Source organism: Schistocerca serialis, chromosome 6 (genome assembly GCF_023864345.2).
Source record: "Schistocerca serialis cubense isolate TAMUIC-IGC-003099 chromosome 6, iqSchSeri2.2, whole genome shotgun sequence".
Lineage (NCBI taxonomy): Eukaryota > Metazoa > Arthropoda > Insecta > Orthoptera > Acrididae > Schistocerca > Schistocerca serialis.
Window position 1 is genome coordinate 12,824,117 of NC_064643.1, and position 21,649 is coordinate 12,845,765.

General features: G+C 42.0%; 1 protein-coding gene across 1 annotated transcript in view; it reads left to right on the top strand.

The window, feature by feature from the left end:
- LOC126484190 (molybdenum cofactor biosynthesis protein 1-like) overlaps window positions 1-21,649 on the top strand; it is a 110,764-nt gene that overhangs the window by 23,240 nt on the left and 65,875 nt on the right. The window contains exon 2 of the mRNA XM_050107602.1: window positions 19,780-20,000. Within this exon, the coding sequence (XP_049963559.1) occupies window positions 19,780-20,000 (221 nt within the window). The remainder of the gene's footprint in view (window positions 1-19,779; window positions 20,001-21,649) is intronic.

Genomic DNA, 21,649 nt, shown 5'->3' on the forward strand with positions numbered 1-21,649 from the left:
TCTAATTAATTTGTCGTTAACAGGATGTTAATTGTAATACTCCCTTTAATGAACTCATTTTCAGCAAATTGCTAAGCTGGTAATCTTCCTTTCTGTATTGAATAATAATAGTAACTCTGACATTTACATGAAGAGGCATACCAGCAGTAGCAGTTAGCTGTCTTTTAAACTTCATTTGATGCATCCAGAACATTGGAGATATACTGCAACGTCAGTAGGACATATTTACTGAGAAAAATCATACACGACACACTTGCCTCCACTGAACGCATCCACACCCATTAATGTACAGGCAAAAATCCACAAAACCTAACGTTCTGGAAGTGGAACAAAATGAATAATATTTTTCAAATACAGTGCTTAAAAAAGTTTCACACTGCCCCCACAGCTTGCATACTTTGTTTTTAACCCATTTGTGGGCACATTTTTTGTAGCAGCCCTGTAAAGTTAATTGTTTTGGTATCATTTTAGAAGTGTCAACTACATTTAATTTTTGATTATTTTATTTTTGTGGTTTAGGAGCAAAAAGCTACTGTCTTTAGTAAGCTGTTATGAGTTACTACTAGATGTGAAAAAAGGAATTTTCTGTTTTTATTTGACTATCTATTTTACAATCCTAGAAACTTCATTTAACACTACATAAAGAAACGAGCTGAGACAAGTCACAATAGCATATATTGCAGAATGAAACAATGTGTTCTGTTGTAACAAGTGACAACAGCACTGATGTCATGACAAACAGACACCAGTTGTTTAGCATATTATCACAAAAAGTGAACCACATCCAGAGGAGGTAAAACATTTTCCCAAGAGCATAGTAAAACAACTAAATTAGTGGTAAGTATGGTCAGTTGGTGGTAAGTATCCTTTCTGCAGTCCAAAAAAAGAAATTAATTTTGTGGTAAGTATATTCCCCTTGTATCATGGAAAAATTACTTTGGTAGTAAGCATACTTCCCAGTGGCCTTCAAAACAACATTATTTGGTGGCACATATAGTTGCAACTGCTTCTGAAAGGAACAAGTGACATTTAATGACAATTAAAAGCTACATTTCATAACAGACAGAAAGTTCAGCTGGTGCAGCAAACTAACATCAGGTGCCACGTGCATACAGAGCTCGTATGATGTGTTCTCAGGAATACAGTAAAGAAATACAGTTGATGGTAAGTACACTTCCCACATACTGTGAAATGGTTAAATCAGGAACTTCTCTCACAATATATCGAGCGAGGTGGCACAGTGGTGAGCTCACTGGACTCACATTCAGGGCGACTAACAGTTAAAGTCCATGCATTACTCTCCTGAGGCAACCTGTTCATCTCAGAGTAGCCCTTTCAACCTACAGCCTCAATTATCTGCTGGATGTATTCCAATCTCTGTTTTCCTCTACAGTTTTTGCTCTCTACAGCTCCATCTAGTCCACCCAGACTTGGGTTTTCTGAGCTTTCTCTAAATCAGTATAGGCAAATGCCGAGATGGTTTCTCTGAAAGGGCACTATAAATAGCCTTCCCATCCTTGAAACAATCAGAGTTTGTGCTCAGACACTAAAGACCTCAATGTTTATGGGACATTAAACACTTATCTTCCTTCATTTCTCCTTTCTCAATATTCTTTTGTCTACCAGAAATCACTAAGTACAACTGACTGTGTAATGTAGGTGAAAGCAAACCTGCACTCTCATTTACTTTAGCAGAGTGCACTGTGTCTCCATTCGTTAATGGGACAGTGTGACTCACGTGGGCTGTACAGTCTGTCGACCTGCTGCAAAGAGGCACTTAAGGCTTTTACTGGTCATAAGAGATATACTTAGCAATAGCTGTGTTTCTTTACTGCATTTATGGGAATACATTGAACCACTTCTGCATGCTCCTGGCATCCAGTGATAGTCCGCTGCACCAGTTTACTTCCTTTTTGTTATGAAATATAGCTTTTAGGGCTGTGAGAAGTATACAGCCCACCAAATAGCAGTGTTTTAATCGCTCTTGGAAAATATGCTTTCCATCAAAATAGTTTCTCAAAATGGTTTGGGAAGTACACTTACTGTATTTACCCGAATCTAAGCTGCACTCGAATGTAAGCCGCACCTGATAAATGAGACTCGAAATCAAGGAAAAAAAAAATTTTCTTGAATCTAAGCCGCACTTGAAATTTGTGACTCGAAATTCAAGGGGGAGAAACGTTTTAGACCACATCTCCAAACCGAAACAAAGTTGGTCCATTGTAATATGAGACAATTTAGGTCGAATGAATGACGATACAGCTACAGTAGTTTGGTGCGTGTGGTAAACTTAGCTGTTAAGCTTTACCACGTAGTCATTGCTATGCGTCAGGCTCTCCATCCGTATTTCTACTAGAGAGCCTTTCTCATATGCTTCGTCTGGTTGGAATTGATTGCTTACTTTTCTTTGATCTGATAAGTGCCGTTCTCTTTGTTATAGGTGTTTCCGTCACTCTAAGCTCAAAATGCATTATCGTACTGTGCCATGCATTGTTTGTCACATTCTGATTATGCGTGTTTACGGCCTGTCGCCGCTCATGGGATGGCTTGCTTTTGCGCACGCTACCACCGCTTACAATTTTTAAAAAGAAAGAGAGAGGAATCGTCTCATCAGCGAAACAATGGCAAGAGACCACTATTTGTTGTTACTTACACTGCCGCTTTCTTTGATAATGATCAACAAGAACCATATAATAGACTGCATATGATAGATGTTCCAAACAAAAGTTTAGCGAAAAATTTTCTCCGTTTGAAAATTTTTGCAGACGCCTCTTTAGTGCATTACATTCTGCACAGAAATTAGAGCCATCTTAGGTTTAAAAATCTAGTCAGTTGCTGTGCTTCATTTCTGACTGTATCACTATTCAGCATAGGAATAATACGAATATAAACATGACATGATATATATATTCTTCCGCGTTTGCTGTTGTCTCTCTCTAGTTTTGTAGTTTATTAGGAAGACAGGATTTAAATGAGATAGCAGGAAACACGTAGGAATACATGGCAAAATGTTTACATTCGAATTATTCTTATGGTGAAGAGAATACTGCATGTGATTCACAATTCATAAAAATTGCTATTAACAACCATCTCTTGTCACAGGTGGGACAAAAATTCAGAACGTAGACTTGGCCATATTGACAAACATCCCAAACACTCTTCCAGTTGGATTTTCGTAGTACATTGAAAGGCTGCAACATTCGGAGATGAAGAATACGGAATTTGTATTTACTTCGTTGGATAAAGTATGAAAATGCAGTGGTCGAAACTTGGGGCAGAGAAAAAAGCTCATCTTCCACCCCCCACCCCCGTTTTCTTTTCATTTGTTTACTGACGCAGAGGTTTTGGCGCCAGTATTTATCTTTGTGCCTGCAAAGCATGCCTGTGTAGTGCTACATATATTCAATGGCAGAAGTTAGTTGTGGCAGCACCTACCAACATTTTTCAGAACTGCCGCTTACTTTGCACTTGATTCTAAGCCGCAGGCGGTGTTTTGGATTACAAAAACCGGAAAAAAGTGCAGCTTAGATCCGAGTAAATACGGTATTACTCAATTATGTCTTTTGTGAATCTTGGGAAGCATACTTGCCAATCACTTAGTGGTTTTACAAAGCTTTTGGGAATATATATTACCATCTGTAGATGTACCTGGTATCTTGTGATAGTACACTGTACCAGATGCATAAAAATTGCTACAACAAACAGTTTGTGGCTATTCTAACAGATATACATAAGGCACTACATTCTAAAATATTTGCATCTTTCACTGAAAAGCAAGCAACTAGAGGTAAAGTTCTCTTGCCATTTGTAAAAACAGTTGCAGATCGCGACCTCCGAGTGCTATGAAGAGAAGGTATTGACGCAGTGCTTAAACCAAACTGAAGACCAAAACAGCAGCCATACCCAAGTAAACTGCTATGCAGTAGTTTCAGTGAATTTGACAATGATGTGGCTGCTTTCATTGTGGCCCAGTCATATTGTGGGGTAGAAATACGTTTTGTTTATAACAAGTTGTATACCAATAAAAACATCACACACAGATACTCTTTATAAAATTATTTAATTGGATAGATAAAAAATCTACTCACCAAGCAGTGGCAGAGCACACACATAAAAGACTGTTGTGATAGGCAAGCGTTTGGACCCAGTGACTCCTTCTTCAGGCTGAAGGGTTGCAGGGGAAGCAAGAAGGGTGAAGGAAAAGGACTTGGAGAGGTCTAAGAAAAGGGGTAGATTTTGGGAAAGTTACCCAGAACCGTGGGTCATGGATGACTTACAGTACAGGATGAGAAGGAAAGACTAATTGTTGGGGACTGCATCGGGCAAGATTCGGAAACCTGAGAGCTTAAAGGTGGAAGACAGGGTAATATGCAAGACAGAGATTACTACTAAAACTGTACATGAGTTAATAAGAGTGAGAAGCTAAGTGTATTGTATGCAACAGCTGTTGGTGGGGGCAGTGAAAATAGACAGGAAAGACAATGAAAGATGTAGAAAGCTAAAATGGAGTGAAGCAAAGAGTAATTACAGTGAAGAAAAGCTGAAACAGGAGAAATTAACGTAAATTAAGGCAAGGTGGGTGGTGAGAACCAAGGACACGTAGTGCTAGTTCCCACCTGCGGAGTTCTGAGAAACTGGTGTCTGGCAGAAGAATCCAGGTGGCATGTGTGGTGAAACAAGTGTCAGGGTCACGTATGCTATGTTGTAGAGCATGCCCTGCAACAGGATATTGTGAGTTTCCAGTATATACACTATGCCTATGCCCATTTATCGTAACTGATAATTTGGTGGTAGTCATGCAGATGTAGAAAGCTGAACAGTGTTTACATAATAGCTGGTATATGACATGTGTCGTTTCTATTTTTCGCCTGATCCGCAGTTCTGGGTGACTTTCCCAAAATCTACACCTTTTCCTGGAACTCTCCAGGCCTTTTCCTTTACCCTTCTTTCTTCCCCTTCAATGCTTCTGTCTGGAGGAGCCACTGGCTCCGAAAGCTTGCCAATAACAACAGTCTTTTATGTGTATGTTCTGCTGCCACTTGGTGAGTAGATTTTTTATCTATTCAATTAAATAATTTTATCAATAATTTATTGCTTTTGTTGTTATAGTTACTCTTTATAACCTACTTAAAATACATCATGTACCCTCCTCTCCACAATTCTTCGAACACATAGTTTTGCCTTTTGTAAAAAATCACTGCGTTTCTGTATAACATACTTGGAATCAAAGTGTCCAACATCTATTACAATCATAAACAGAAGAAAGAAAGTCATTGTATTTATTGGCAGTATTACCCAATCAAATATTTTGAAAGAGTTCCAGTGGTATAAATTTACAAAATCTTACAAATAAATATATACGTTTATTCTTTAAATCAATTCTTAGCAATAACATAATAGTATAAATTGCAGAATCAATATAGCCAATTTTAATGTAATGACTGCAATACAAATACAAAATAACAGCGGTAAGTTATAACAAATGAGAGAGAGAGAGAGAGAGAGAGAGAGAGAGAGAGAGAGAGAGAGAGAGAGAGGCATTTAGACAATGTTTCATTACAGTGTGAAACTTATTAGAATTAAAATGAAGCCATAGTGAATTATTACATTCCAAAAATAATAATTATTGTGCTCTTTCACCCCAAAATACTACCTTCATTAGGTAATATATACTATTAATTTCAGAAATTTTTACAACAGCTCTGGACATCACTGCCTCGATGAATTTATTACATGTGTCAATGAATGAGGGTTGATAACACTGCTTTAGTCATTCAATTGTTCATCATGTGATATTCACAATGTTCTTAATAACTTCTTATGTAAAGTTCTATCATGAAAAAGATAATCTACGTAAGTTTTAAAAGTCGCGAATCTTTAAACAACAACTTGATAATGGGTATATCAGTATTTTGTATACATTCTAGCATTGCTAGATTTACTTTTAAATTTTAAAGTGTATGAGCAGATTGGCAACTTTCCATCCAGAAAATTTGCTGTTGGCAAGACCTCACTACAATAAAAAATGGTCTTTCCGGAGTCAAATGCTAAAGAATTCATAAATACCAGCATTGTAAGTGATACAAACAGGTATTAAGCAACGGTCATAAATATCGTTCTGCTAGACGAGAAAAAAAGTAGGTAGATGAAAGAGTAAATTGGGTGCAAGGATTGAACATAAACTCACCCAAATTGTAAAGGTTAAAGAAAACAAAAAAAAAACAAGAGGGTCACTGCTCAAGAATTGAGAACTGCCCCCCCCCCCCTTTCTTTTACAGGCTTGCTTTCACTTTTCAGATGAGACCATGTCCCCCATATGTGAAGAAAATAGCCAATATGTAAAGAGAATTACACTTAAAGAGTTTTCTAGAATGAGACTTTCACTCTGCAGCATAGCGTGCACTGATATGAAACTTCCTGGCAGATTAAAACTGTGTGCTGGACCAAGGCTCAAACTTGGTGATCGTAACCCCAGACCTGTGTTGCCGTTTTTGGAGGTAAATCTCGTATCTGGAAAGAGGAGATGACAGTTAGGGTACTATGGGCGAGCAGCTGCCATCAATTTTTGATGGTGCAGAACCCACAATAGTGGAACTGCTGCCTAGTCCAAAGGCACCTGTTACCAGTCTTACCCCGCAATAGTGTATCGAATCCAGGCGTAATGTCGTAGCTGATAAAAAGTCATATGAGAGATTCCTGTAATCTAGGTGTGACTGCACCAATGCTGCATACAGCCATACCAAACTAGAGTGGACCACACCGCGGTCGGTGTCGCTGAGGCATAGAAGAGCATTCAGGTGCGACCTACATGTCTGCTTTAGTTGACAAAGACGGGGAAGCCATGTCAACTAGGCATCAAAGACCGGTCCTAAAAAACACAATGACAGAAATGCATAACGTAAGTCATGGCAGCCAAAAAATGGATGCTATGAGTGAAAGCCCAGGATTGTGCTTGGTGTATTGCTCCCTGCATTCTGCCTCCAGCAATAGCCGTCGCGGACGAACAGAAAAGATGGGGACACCATATGTCATGCAGCTGCCGCCAGATCATTGCTAGCCACAAAAAGGAGAGCGACACTCAAAACAGAACCTTGTGCAAGCCCCTTCTCCTGCAGACGGGGATGCTACAGGAGGCACCAACCTGTACCCAAAAAGTGAGACATGGAAGAAAGTTCTGGATAAAAATCAGGAGTGGGCCATGGAGGCCCCACTCCTTTAAGGTGGCAAGGACGTTATGGCACCATGTGGTATCATAGGATATATACGCAGATCAATGAAAACTGCAACAAGGAACTGATGCTGAGCAAAAGCTGTTCAGATAGCACACTTCAAGTGGACTAAATTATCTTCAGTAGAGCGCCCTTGGCGAAAAGCACCCTGGATCGAAGCCAAAAGATCCGGGGATTCAAGGACACAATACAGCTTTCGACTAACCATATGTTCAAGTAACTTGCAGGACACTGAGTAAACAGTCTGGACGACAGCTGTCCGTTTGAAGAAGCAATTTATCAGATTTCAAAATTGGAATAATGGCATTTTCTCGCTACTGGGAAGAGAATTCTGCATTGCACCAGGGATGGTTAAAGAAAGGCCAGGTACACTGACGGAAAAATTTGCAACACCAAAAAATAATTAATGTAGAGTAATGAAATACCAGGAATATATTTGTTGAGACAACGTATGTAAAGTGATTAATGTTGCAGGATCAGAAAACAATGTAAGTGTGAGATAAGCCACAGCAAATGTAAAAGTAAATGCTGGTACACTGATGTACACGTGTCATGTGTCAGTTTATGGGATGGAGTTCCATGCCTGTTGCACTTGGTTGACCAATAAAAGGACAGTTAATGATGTTTGTGGATGGGTTGAAGCTGTCATCAGATAATGTCCAATATGTGCTCGATTGGAGGTAGAGCTGGTTATCAAGCAAGCCAAGGCAATATGTTGACACACTATAGCATGTTGGCTTACAACAGCAGTATGTGAGCAAGTGTTATCCTGTAGGAAAACACCTCCTGGAATGCTGTTTGTGAATGGCAGCACAACAGGTCAAATAACCAGACGGACATACAAATTTGCAGTCAGCGTTCGTGGGATTCATACAGACAGTTTTGTCAGTGGAAAAGTGAAAGCCATTGTCGATGCTCCAGGAGTAAAGACAATAAAGACATTGCTGAAGATGCCACTAAGTGAGACAGGTTCATAGAGAACTGCAATAGAAGGCAAAATCGTCAAAAAAAAGGGAGCTGGAGATGCCCAGTGGGAGACAGGCCATTATAGGGTTTATGGTGATAGCAAAGAGAATGACACTCAGAATGGAACCCTGAGACACACCATTTTCCTGGATAAAGGTGTCCGACAAGGCAGACCCTTCATGCACCTCGAAAACTCGGTCTTTTAAAAATGTCTGAAGGAAACAGGGTAGGTGGCCACGGAAGCCCCACATGTGAAGAGTATGGAGGGTACTAGCTCTCTAGCAGGTGTCATAGGCCTTCTCCAAATCGAAAAACACGGCGACAGTCTGGGATTTCTGCAGAAAACCATTCATGACATGGGTGGGCAAAATAATGAGATGGTCAACTGCAGTATGCCGTGTTGAAAGCCACACCGTGCATTCATCAAAAATTGTGAGACTTGAGCCACCATATCATCCGGGCATGAATCATATGTCCCAACACCTTGCGAACACACTGGTAAGAGAGATGGAGTGGTAGCTAGAAGGAAGAGTGTGTGTGTGTGTGTGTGTGTGTGTGTGTGTGTGTGTGTGTGTGTGTGTGCAGATGCAATCGAACTGCAGTATTGATCATCTAGACATTGTTGAACTACAGACAACATGCCCTGGATTCCTCTTGTTGACAGCAGAAGAAAGCCGACACTTCTGTAGGACCTCATGGAGCAGGATCCTCTTGCCTCTGTGCCCTGTAGCAGCGAGTTTTTGCAGACTGGCACTCGGCAGCTGCCAAGGTGACACCCCTTTGTATTGTCCTCATCGTGACTGTCCTCCAATGCAACTTTTGCAGCCTTTGATCCAACAAAGAGGATTTATAACTGCTTTTAGAATCGCAGCTTCTACTTGTACTCTGCCTTCAGGAAACAAAATTGCATCCTCACGACTGCTTTGAGCTTTCGCATTTCTTCCTGGTCTGTTTTGACCTTCTGTTCGAGGTTGGCATTCTGTCTCATGGGGAAGTCATGCTGCTCATATGGGATGACATTCATAGTCAACCCATCCATCTCCCTGACTACCAGTCATCAAGCTGTTGCAGTTTGTCTTTTCCTTCCTCACTTGAGTTTTTCCCTTTCTACCATTTACATCCCACCGTCATTCGATGTCACCAGGTTCGATTTCCTCCAGCTTATTGGACAGCTTCCTCGCCGATTTCTGCTGCTTGGGGACTTTAATGCACACCATCCCATTTGGGGCTCTTCCAGAACCTATCCGAGAGGTGCCCTCTTTGCTGCCATTCTTAATCAACTTAACCTTTTCTTCTTTAACACAGAAGCACCCATGTTGCTTTCAGACTCGTCACACACCTATTCCCATTTGGACCTTTCCTTCTTCACTGCCCGTCCTGCACATCATCTTGAACGGTCCGTTCTTTCTGACACCTACTCGAGCGACCATTTCCTGTGTGCTATCCATTTGCTGACTCCTACCCCACCTCCGTGCACATCGAAATGGCAGCACACTAAGGCTGACTGGAGACTTTACTCCTCCCTGGCGACCTTCAACGAACACGATTTCCGCAGTTGTCATGACCAGGTGGAATTTCTTACAAACATTATCCTTACCATCGCAGAACATTCCATTCCTCACACTTCCTCTTTACCATGCTGTGTCCCAGTCCTTTGGTGGACTGAAGCCTGCAGCGATGCAATTCGCATTCTTCGGGATAACCAAAAAGGCAGCTGAACTTCATTCACTAGTTCTTTTAACAGTTTCACCCCCCTCTTCCATCGTGTGCACCAACCTCCGACGGTTCTCTGGAAACAAGATCCATTCCCCAATTTTCGGCCTGACAGTAGCAGACAATATCATCGTGTACCCTATTGCTATCTCCAACACCTTGGGTCGCCATTTTGCAGAAATTTTGAGCTCCTCCCACTATCGTCCTGCCTACCTCTATTGGAAATGAGCAGAGAAGACTCCGGCAATACCCTTCTCTTCTCAGAATCGTGAGTGTTACTGTGCTGCCTTTACTATGAGGAAGCTAGATCACGCTCTCACTTCATCTCAATCCTCCGCCCTGGACCAGACACTGTTAACTTTCAAATGTTGCAGCACCTTTCTCTTGTGGGCAAGCACTTTTTGCTTAATACGTACAACCGGACCTGGGTAGAGGGCATGTTTTCCAGCCACTGTCGTGAAGCAACTGTCATACCCACACCTAAGCCCGGTAAGGACAAACAACTTCCTTCTGGCTATCACCCAATTTGTTTACCCATGTCATGAATGGTTTTCTGTGGAAATCCCAGACTGGCTGTGTTTTTCAATTTGGAGAAAGCCTATGACATTTGTTGGAGGACTAGTATTGTTTGTACTCTCTACACATGGGACCAACTGCCCCATCTCCTTGAGGAACTTTTAAAAGACGAGTTTTCGAAGTACGTATGGGGTCTGCCTCCTCGGACACCTTTATCAAGGAAAATGGTGTACCTCATGGTTCTGTCCTGAGTGTCGTCGTCTTTGCTGTCGCCATTAACACTACAATGGCCTGTCTCCTGCTGGGCATCTCCGGCTCTCTTTTTGTTGATAATTTTGCTATCTACTGCTGCTCTCCATGAACCTGTCTCATTGAGTGGTGTCTTCAGCAATGTCTCGATCATCTTTACTCACGGAGCATCGACAGTGGCTTTCGTTTTTCTACTTACAAAAACATTTGTATGAATTTCTGGCAGCACAGCTGGTTTCTCCCACCATTTCTACATCTTGGGCCTGTTGCTCTTCCATTCATTGAAACTACAAAATTCCTGAGGCTCCTGCTTTATACAAAACTATCTTGGTCCTCCCACTTCATGCTCCCTGCAGCTTTTTTGATGGGTGTGAACCATTCACCATCTTGGCTTCGTGCGGCAGTCCATCTTCACCTTGACCTTCATTCACTTTCTAAAGACACTGCACCAGGCTAGGTCTATTGCCTTCAGTTTCACGACCTATGCATGGAATTTTGCAATAGTATCTTTGTGTACACTGATGGCTCTTTGACTGACCGTGGGGTCGGGTGTGCCTTCAACGTCAACCAACATTTTTTGGTACTGACTTCTGGCACATTGCTCAGTATTTACAGCAGAGCTCTTCACCCTGTATCAGATCATGGAGTACATCTGGTGACATACTCTTTTCAACTGTGTCACTGCTCAGACTCTCTCAGCACCCTTCAAAGCCTCTGTGCACTGTAGACTGTCCATCCCTTAATGCACCGGTTCCAGGAAAACTTCCACTTGCTCACTTTTTATGGAGCCACTGTGATGTTTATGTGGGTTCCAGGTCATATCGGTCCAAGAGGTTGGTGACACTGCTGCCAAAGCTGCATTCCTCGTACTTCAGCCCAATAATTCTTGCATTCCCTCTGATGATCTCTTGTAGCTTTCTGTCAGGAGGTGGTGTCACTTTGGCATCGCCACTGGTCCTCCATTCATAGGAATAAGCTCTTGGTTATTAAGCCTCTCCCAGTGGCTTGGACAACCTCCTCTCAGTCCTCCTGCGGCGAGGAGGTCATTTTAACTAGGTTGCATATTGGGCACTGCCTTTTTAGCCATCACCATTTGTTAAGTGGTGCTCCCCCACTACTTTGTGCACATTGCACCCAACTTTTAACTGTCTGCCGTTTCCTGAGGGAATGCCCTTTTTTTTTTTACCGTTTACATTCCCGTTTGGGTTTGCCACCTGAGTTATTGGCCGTTTTAGTGAACAATGCGTGGGCTGTCGACCGTGTTTTACTTTTTATCAGTTGTAGCAATATGGTGAAGGCCATTTAATTTTTAGTTCTGGGCCTCAATTTCCCTATTGCGTAGTTCGTAGACCTTTCTCCACGTCCCTGTTTATAGCTGTCCTCTCTTCTGTCATTAAACGTTGACATGTAATCATTTTTAACTCCTCTCTTTATCTTTGTGTTTCACAGTTTTGGCATGGACACACATGACCCTAGTTGTTTTTGCGCCCTAAAACAAAATGGGGGAGAAATACAAAGCTCTTACATTCTTTTGTCAACTTATGTCCTTACCTCCCCTTGAGACCTCAAAATTTGTCGGGGAAAAATTCTAAAATGTGTCTGTGGAATCAGAGAAATATCAGGGAATTTCACTTGGAGAAACTTGCGGCAACCGTGATTTCAGGTTTTTATATATGGAAATTATTTTTGCTTCTAGTATTGCAGTTCTGAATTGCTGAGTTCATCTTAAACTAACTCTTGTTATTAATCACAAATACCATTAGGGAATATAACTTCTACAGGCATGTAAGTGTGAGAATCCATGGGTCCCTGAAGAAGCTTTTTCAAGATGTAGAATAAATATTTTTTTCTGCTTAGCTGAAGTACCTCAGAAGATTATGCCATATGAGTAAACTGAGTGAAAGTGTGTTAGCAATCCTTTGTCCAGTTTCATACAGTAAGAGATTTCTAAGCACAAAATGGGCGGAACTAGCTCCTCGGTTAACTGACCCACATGTTGGTCTCACACGTGAGTGGTATCTGCATACCCAGGAACTTAGAACACGGGAGCCTAATTGCCCATTTATCACTACTTTTGATATTCATATCTGTAAGTCGCTTTTATTTCTTTAGAACTGCACAATACAAGTTTTTAGGCATTAAGCTGGTACCTGTGGATCAGTACAAGCTTGTTCTGTTATTCTCCTGGATGTTTCTGGTATGGATGAGTTTTGATCTTGCATCAATAAGTTTGTGACAGTGCAAAACATTAGAGTTTTTCCAAAGCCCTCCAGTGCCCCAAGTAAATCATTTTTGTGGAATTGGCAGCAAACACTGTGTGCCACACCATATTTTATGTTCTCCCTTTTTGAGTTTAATCTTATTCCTGTCTTATCATTTGTTAATGTGACCTTCCATTTTCTGTAGTTAAAGTACAACTCAATCCATGCAAGGGGAAGACTTTTAATGCCATACTATTTTAGCTTCCCCTCACAAAATTACACTCCTGGAAATTGAAATAAGAACACCATGAATTCATTGTCCCAGGAAGGGGAAACTTTATTGACACATTCCTGGGGTCAGATACATCACATGATCACACTGACAGAACCACAGACACATAGACACAGGCAACAGAGCATGCACAATGTCGGCACTAGTACAGTGTATATCCACCTTTCGCAGCAATGCAGGCTGCTATTCTCCCATGGAGACGATCGTAGAGATGCTGGATGTAGTCCTGTGGAACGGCTTGCCATGCCATTTCCACCTGGCGCCTCAGTTGGATCAGCGTTCGTGCTGGACGTGCAGACCGCGTGAGACGACGCTTCATCCAGTCCCAAACATGCTCAATGGGGGACAGATCCGGAGATCTTGCTGGCCAGGGTAGTTGACTTACACCTTCTAGAGCACGTTGGGTGGCACGGGATACATGCGGACGTGCATTGTCCTGTTGGAACAGCAAGTTCCCTTGCCGGTCTAGGAATGGTAGAACGATGGGTTCGATGGCGGTTTGGATGTACCGTGCACTATTCAGTGTCCCCTCGATGATCACCAGTGGTGTACGGCCAGTGTAGGATATCACTCCCCACACCATGATGCTGGGTGTTGGCCCTGTGTGCCTCGGTCGTATGCAGTCCTGATTGTGGCGCTCACCTGCACGGCGCCAAACACGCATACGACCATCATTGGCACCAAGGCAGAAGCGACTCTCATCGCTGAAGACGACGCGTCTCCATTCGTCCCTCCATTCACGCCTGTCGCGACACCACTGGAGGCGGGCTGCACGATGTTGGGGCGTGAGCGGAAGACGGCCTAACGGTGTGTGGGACCGTAGCCCAGCTTCATGGAGACGGTTGCGAATGGTCCTCGCCGATACCCCAGGAGCAACAGTGTCCCTAATTTGCTGGGAAGTGGCGGTGCAGTCCCCTACGGCACTGCGTAGGATCCTACGGTCTTGGCGTGCATCTGTGCATCGCTGCGGTCCGGTCCCAGGTCGACGGGCACGTGCACCTTCCGCCTACCACTGGCGACAACATCGATGTACTGTGGAGACCTCACGCCCCACGTGTTGAGCAATTCGGCGGTACGTCCACCCGGCCTCCCGCATGCCCACTATACGCCCTCGCTCAAAGTCCGTCAACTGCACATACGGTTCACGTCCATGCTGTCACGGCATGCTACCAGTGTTAAAGACTGCGATGGAGCTCCGTATGCCACGGCAAACTGGCTGACACTGACGGCGGCGGTGCACAAATGCTGCGCAGCTAGCGCCATTCGACGGCCAACACCGCGGTTCCTGGTGTGTCCGCTGTGCCGTGCGTGTGATCATTGCTTGTACAGCCCTCTCGCAGTGTCCGGAGCAAGTATGGTGGGTGTGACACACCGGTGTCAATGTGTTCTTTTTTCCATTTCCAGGAGTGTATTTAATCTAAACAGTCAAAGGCTTTGGCAAGATGACAGAGGGGATAATTTCCACTATTTAATTCTACTGGAATTGAATTTGTGAGATATTATGTTGGATTCTCAGTATAGAAGCCTTTACAGAAGTCAAACTGTGTTGTTAAAAAGTTATTCTCTGAATGGTGGTTCACCATTCTAAGTGGATTTAGGTTGAAATACTATGCAGAGATGAAGAGGCTTACAAAGGCTGGTGAGATGCACCAAAGCAGTAGTTGGATGAAGACCACAACAGCAGACTTCAACTCAGTTTATTGATGGAAATCCAGCTCTTGCCGAAATTAGCTCTCTCTCTCTCTCTCTCTCTCTCTCTCTCTCTCTCTCTCTGACACACACACACACACACACACACACACACACACACACACACACACACACACACACACACACTCTTCCTTCTAGCTACCACTCCATCTCTCTTACCAGTGTGTTCGCAAGGTGATGGGACATATGATTCATGCCCGGATGATATGGTGGCTCGAGTCTCACAATTTTTGATGAATGCACAGTGTGGCTTTCAACACGGCATACTGCAGTTGACCGTCTCATTATTTTGCCCACCCATGTCATGAATGGTTTTCTGCAGAAATCCCAGACTGTCGCCGTGTTTTTCGATTTGGAGAAGGCCTATGACACCTGCTAGAGAGCTAGTACCCTCCATACTCTTCACATGTGGGGCTTCCGTGACCACCTAACCTGTTTCCTTCAGACATTTTTAAAAGACCGAGTTTTCGAGGTGCATGAAGGGTCTGCCTTGTTGGACACCTTTATCCAGGAAAATGGTGTGTCTCAGGTTTCCATTCTGAGTGTCATTCTCTTTGCTATCGCCATTAACCCTATAATGGCATGTCTCCCACTGGGCATCTCCGGCTCCCTTTTTTTTGATGATTTTGCCTTCTATTGCAGTTCTCTGTGAACCTGTCTCACTTAGTGGCATCTTCAGCAATGCCTTGATTGTCTTTACTCCTGGAGCATCGACAATGGCTTTCACTTTTCCACTGACAAAACTGTCTGTATGAATCCCACGAACGCTGACTGCAAATTTGTATGTCCGTCTGGTTATTTGACCTGTTGTGCTGCCATTCGCAAACAGCATTCCTGGAGGTGTTTTCCTACAGGATAACACTTGCTCACATACTGCTGTTGTAAGCCAACATGCTATAGTGTGTCAACATATTGCCTTGGCTTGCTCGATAACCAGCTCTACCTCCAATCGAGCACATATTGGACATCATCTGATGACAGCTTCAGCGCATCCACAAACATCATTAACTGTCCTTATATTGGCCAACAAAGTGCAACAGGCATGGAACTCCATTCCACAAACTGACACATGACACGTGTACTACAGCGTACCAGAATTTACATTTACATTTGCTGTGGCTTATCTCACACTTACATTGATCCCTGATCCTGCAACATTAATCACTTTACATATGTTGTCTCAACAAATATATTCCTGGTATTTCATTACTCTACATTAATTATTTTTTGGTGTTGCAAATTTTTCCGTCAGTGTACCTGGCCTTTCTTTAACCATCCCTGGTGCAATGCAGAATTTTCTTCCCAGTAGCGAGAAAATGCTGTTATTCCAATTTTGAAATCAGATAAATTGCCTCTTCAAACGGACAGCTGTCATCCAGATTGTTTACTCAGTGTCCTGCAAGTTACTTGAACATATGGTTAGTCGAAGGCTGTATTGTGTCCTTGAATCCCCGGGTCTTTTGGCTTCTATCCAGTGTGCTTTTCGCCAAGGGCGCTCTACTGAAGATAATTTAGTCCACTTGAAGTGTGTTATCTGAACAGCTTTTGCTCAGCATCAGTTCCTTGTTGCAGTTTTCATTGATCTGCATATATATCTTATGATACCACATGGTGCCATAACGTCCTTGCCACCTTAAAGGAGTGGGGCCTCCATGGTCCACTCATGATTTTTATCCAGAACTTTCTTCCATGTCACACTTTTTGGGTACAGGTTGGTGCCTCCTGTAGCATCCCCGTCTGCATTAGAAGGGGCTTGCACAAGGTTCTGTTTTGAGTGCCGCTCTCCTTTATGTGGCTATCAATGATCTGGCGGCAGCTGCATGACATATGGTGTCCCCATCTTTTTTGTTCGTCCGCGACGGCTATTGCTGGAGGCAGAATGCAGGGAGCAATACACTAAGCACAATCCTGCGCTTTCACTCATAGCATCCATTTTTTGGCTGCCATGACCTACGTTATGCATTTCTGCCATTGTGTTTTTTAGGACTGGTCTTTTATGCCTAGTTGACCTGGCTTCCCCGTCTTTGTCAACTAAAGCAGACATGTAGGTCGCACCTGAATGCTCTTCTATGCCTCAGCGACACCGACCGCGGTGTGGTCCACTCTAGTTTGGTATGGCTGAATGCAGCATTGGTGCAGTCACACCTAGATTACAGGAATCTCTCATATGACTTTTTATCAGCTACGACATTACGCCTGGATTCGATACACTATTGCGGGGTAAGACCGGTAACAGGTGCCTTTGGACTAGGCAGCAGTTCCACTATTGTGGGTTCTGCACCATCAAAAATTGATGGCAGCTGCTCGCCCATAGTACCCTAACTGTCATCTCCTCTTTCCAGATACGAGATTTACCTCCGAAAACGGCAACACAGGTCTGGGGTTACGATCACCAAGTTTGAGCCTTGGTCCAGCACACAGTTTTAATCTGCCAGGAAGTTTCATATCAGTGCACGCTATGCTGCAGAGTGAAAGTCTCATTCTAGAAAACTCTTCAACTGTAATTCCCTTTACATATTGGCTATTTTCTTCTTATATGGGGGACATGGTCTCATCTGAGAAGTGAAAGCAAGCCTGTAAAAGAAAGGGGGGTGGGGGCAGTTCTCAATTCTTGAGCAGTGACACTCTTTTTTTTTTTTTTTTTAAAAAAAAAGAAAGATCCTTTGTAATTTGGGTGAGTTTATGTTCAATCCTTGCACCCAATTTACTCTTTCATCTACCTACTTTTTTTCTCGTCTAGCAGAACGATATTTATGACCGTTGCTTAATACCTGTTTGTATCACTTACACTGCTGGTATTTATGAATTCTTTAGCATTTGACTCTGGAAAGACCATTTTTCTTTATAGTGAGGTCTTGCCAACAGCAAATTTTCTGGATGGAAAGTTGCCAATCTGCTCATATACTTTAAAATTTAAAAGTAAATCTAGCAATGCTAGAATGTATACAAAATACTGATATACCCATTATCAAGTTGTTGTTTAAAGATTCGCGACTTTTAAAACTTACGTAGATTATCTTTTTCATGATAGAACTTTACATAAGAAGTTATTAAGAACATTGTGAATATCACATGATGAACAATTGAATGACTAAAGCAGTGTTATCAACCCTCATTCATTGACACATGTAATAAATTCATCGAGGCAGTGAAGTCCAGAGCTGTTGTAAAAATTTCTGAAATTAAAAGTATATATTACCTAATGAAGGTAGTATTTTGGGGTGAAAGAGCACAATAATTATTATTTTTGGAATGTAATAATTCACTATGGCTTCATTTTAATTCTAATAAGTTTCACACTGTAATGAAACATTGTCTAAATGCCTCTCTCTCTCTCTCTCTCTCTCTCTCTCTCTCTCTCTCTCTCTCTCTCTCTCTCTCTCATTTGTTATAACTTACCGCTGTTATTTTGTATTTGTATTGCAGTCATTACATTAAAATTGGCTATATCGATTCTGCAATTTATACTATTATGTTATTGCTAAGAATTGATTTAAAGAATAAACGTATATATTTATTTATAAGATTTTGTAAATTTATACCACTGGAACTCTTTCAAAATATTTGATTGCGTAATACTGCCAATAAATACAATGACTTTCTTTCTTCTGTTTATGATTGTAATAGATGTTGGACATGTTGATTCCAAGTATGTTATACAGAAACGCAGTGATTTTTTACAAAAGGCAAAACTATGTGTTCGAAGAATTGTGGAGAGGAGGGTACATGATGTATTTTAAGTAGGTTATAAAGAGTGACTATAACAACAAAAACAATATATTATTTATAAAATTATTTAATTGAATAGATAAAAAATCTACTCACCAAGTGGCAGCAGAACATACACATAAAAGACTGTTATGATTGGCAAGCTTTCGGAGCCAGTGGTTCCTCCAGACAGAAGCATTGAAGGGGAAGAAAGAAGGGTAAAGGAAAAGGCCTGGAGAGTTCCAGGAAAAGGTGTAGATTTTGGGAAAGTCACCCAGAACTGCAGATCAGGCGAAAAATAGAAACGACACATGTCATATACCAGCTATTATGTAAACACTGTTCAGCTTTCTACATCTGCATGACTACCACCAAATTATTAGTTACAATAAATGGGCATAGGCATAGTGTATATACTGGAAACTCACAATATCCTGTTGCAGGGCATGCTCTACAACATGGCATACGTGACCTCGACACTTGTTTCACCACACATGCCACCTGGATTCTTCCGCCAGACACCAGTTTCTCAGAACTCCGCAGGTGGGAACTAGCACTACAACGTGTCCTTGGTTCCCACCACCCACCTCGCTTTAATTTACGTTAATTTCTGCTGTCTCAGCCTTTCTTCACTGCAATTACTCTTTGCTTCACTCCGTTTTAGCTTTCTACATCTTTCATTGTCTTTCCCGTCTATTTTCACTACCCCCTTCCGCAGCTGTTGTATACAATACGCTTAGCTTCTCACTCTTATTAACTCATGTACAGTTTTAGTAGTAATCTCTGTCTTGCATATTACCCTGTCTTCCACCTTTAAGCTCTCAGGTTTCCGAATCTTGCCCGATGCAGTCCCCAACAATTAGTCTTTCCTTCTCATCCTGTACGGTAAGTCACCCATGACCCACGGTTCTGGGTAACTTTCCCAAAATCTACCCCTTTTCTTAGACCTCTCCAGTCCTTTTCCTTCACCCTTCTTGCTTCCCCTGCAACCCTTTAGCCTGAAGGAGGAGTCACTGGCTCCAAACGCTTGCCTATCACAACAGTCTTTTATGTGTGTGTTCTGCCACTGCTTGGCGAGTAGATTTTTTATCTATCCAATTAAATAATTTTATAAAGAGTATCTGTGTGTGATGTTTTTATTGGTATACAACTTGTTATAAACAAAACTTATTTTTACCATTTAATATGTTTCCAGATATTTACCAGTGGGAAAGATGAAATTGGGTCGATTGTACTTGGTTCTGACAAGACACAGACTCTACTTGATTACCCAAATGTGAGTGTGGAATTTCCTCTTGCACTGCCTACATGGCAGATGATACCCTTTGTGGAGAAATCTTTACATGAAAGAGAAATAAAAACAGATTGGATAGATGGTGTTGTTGTTGGCATGCAAGTCTTGAAAGATGAGCTAGAGTAAGTATTTAAAGCTGTCTGTTTCATGACATTCCTGGAACATGTTCCAGAATGTGTGTTACACAAATCACAGCGACATAGTTGTGACTTTATAAATTTGAATCAATATGTTTTTGTAATGAAAAGGAAACAGAAGGCACAATACCTGCAGAAATAGGAAATTTTTTTGTGTGATTTTACTGTATGAATGTTTTTTACAGTTTTTCAGCTCAATAATTAAGGAGGTATTGATACAAGGCTTTGCCAAAAATCAATCTGTCACCTACAATTCCAGCCCTGTCACTGGCATTCCCTATCCCCACAACATGACTGGGCCACCATGAAAGCAGCCACATCATTGTCAAATTCACTGAAACTACTGCATAGCAATTTACTTGAGTATGGCTGCTGTTGTGGTCTTCAGTTTGGTTTAAGCACTGCGTCAATACCTTCTCTTCATAGCACTCGGAGGTCGCGATCTGCGACTGTTTTTACAAATGGCAAGAGAACTTTTCCTCTAGTTGCTTGTTTTTCAGTGAAAGATGCAAATATTTTAGAATGTAGTGCCTTATGTATATCTGTTAGAATAGCCACAAGGTCTGAAAGTTATTTTCAAATGATTGAGCTCTTCTACAGAGTATTGAAATTCACAGATTCTTCCAACCTGGTCCACCAATGTCTTACATACTCCTCTTCCTCCATGGATTGTTTCCAGCATTTGGAGATGAAACATTAGGCAGCAAAACGTGCCTTATAACCAAAATCTAATGAACATATAATTAAATTAACCAAAGATGTAATGTTGCACTCTCAGGTAAGACTGATCTTGAATGCAAAGCCTAAGTGGAAATTAAATGTACGCTGCAACATTCATCACACTTTTTGTTATTGAAATTATTCACAGTGCCATAGGGAGAACTGAGTTTATGTGTTTTGTAGAGTCAGATACACGCTGTGGTGCAGGGTGCTGTCCGTTATTCTCCTGACTATGATGTGCAGGAATGGTAGTCTTCCTTCTTCTTTGGTCTCCATAGTGAATTTGATTTTGTGGCGTGTGGAGTTCAGATGTACAAAGAAGTCAAGAAGTTTGTCTCTTCCATGAGGCCAGATGACAAGTGTGTTATCCACATAACAGAAGAAGAAGAAGAGGAAGAAGAAGAAGGATTTCCATTTGGATGACATCAGGGCCTCTTCCTCGAAGTGCACCGTAAATATATTCACAATCTCTGGTCAGAGTGGGCTGCCTATTGTGACTCCATCTGTTTGCGGGAGGGGGGTGTGCCACGAGTCAGTGAAGTGGGAAAGCTGACCAAGTAATATGTGTGACGTGTCATACCTCGACCGATATTGAGAACAGAATAAAAAATTCAGAGGCATTACTTTTCAGCACTCCCATGCATATTCTGTATGCAAGATAAGCTTATGGAGCAGGTTTCTCATTCAGAAATTCTATTTCGGTGTTGATTGTTTACACGAAGACCGTGTTAAGCATAATGGAAGAAGGAGAAATGTTTATCAGCATTCCAGATTTGGCAGTGGCAGGCTCATGGTCTGCTGAGACTCTGGTTTATTGTTTCACTATATTGCTGCTTGCATTGCTCAGAATCTCATTTTGTGCGAACATAGAATTGGTAGGTTCAGGAGGGCCATGCTAAATGCCTTGCAGGGCC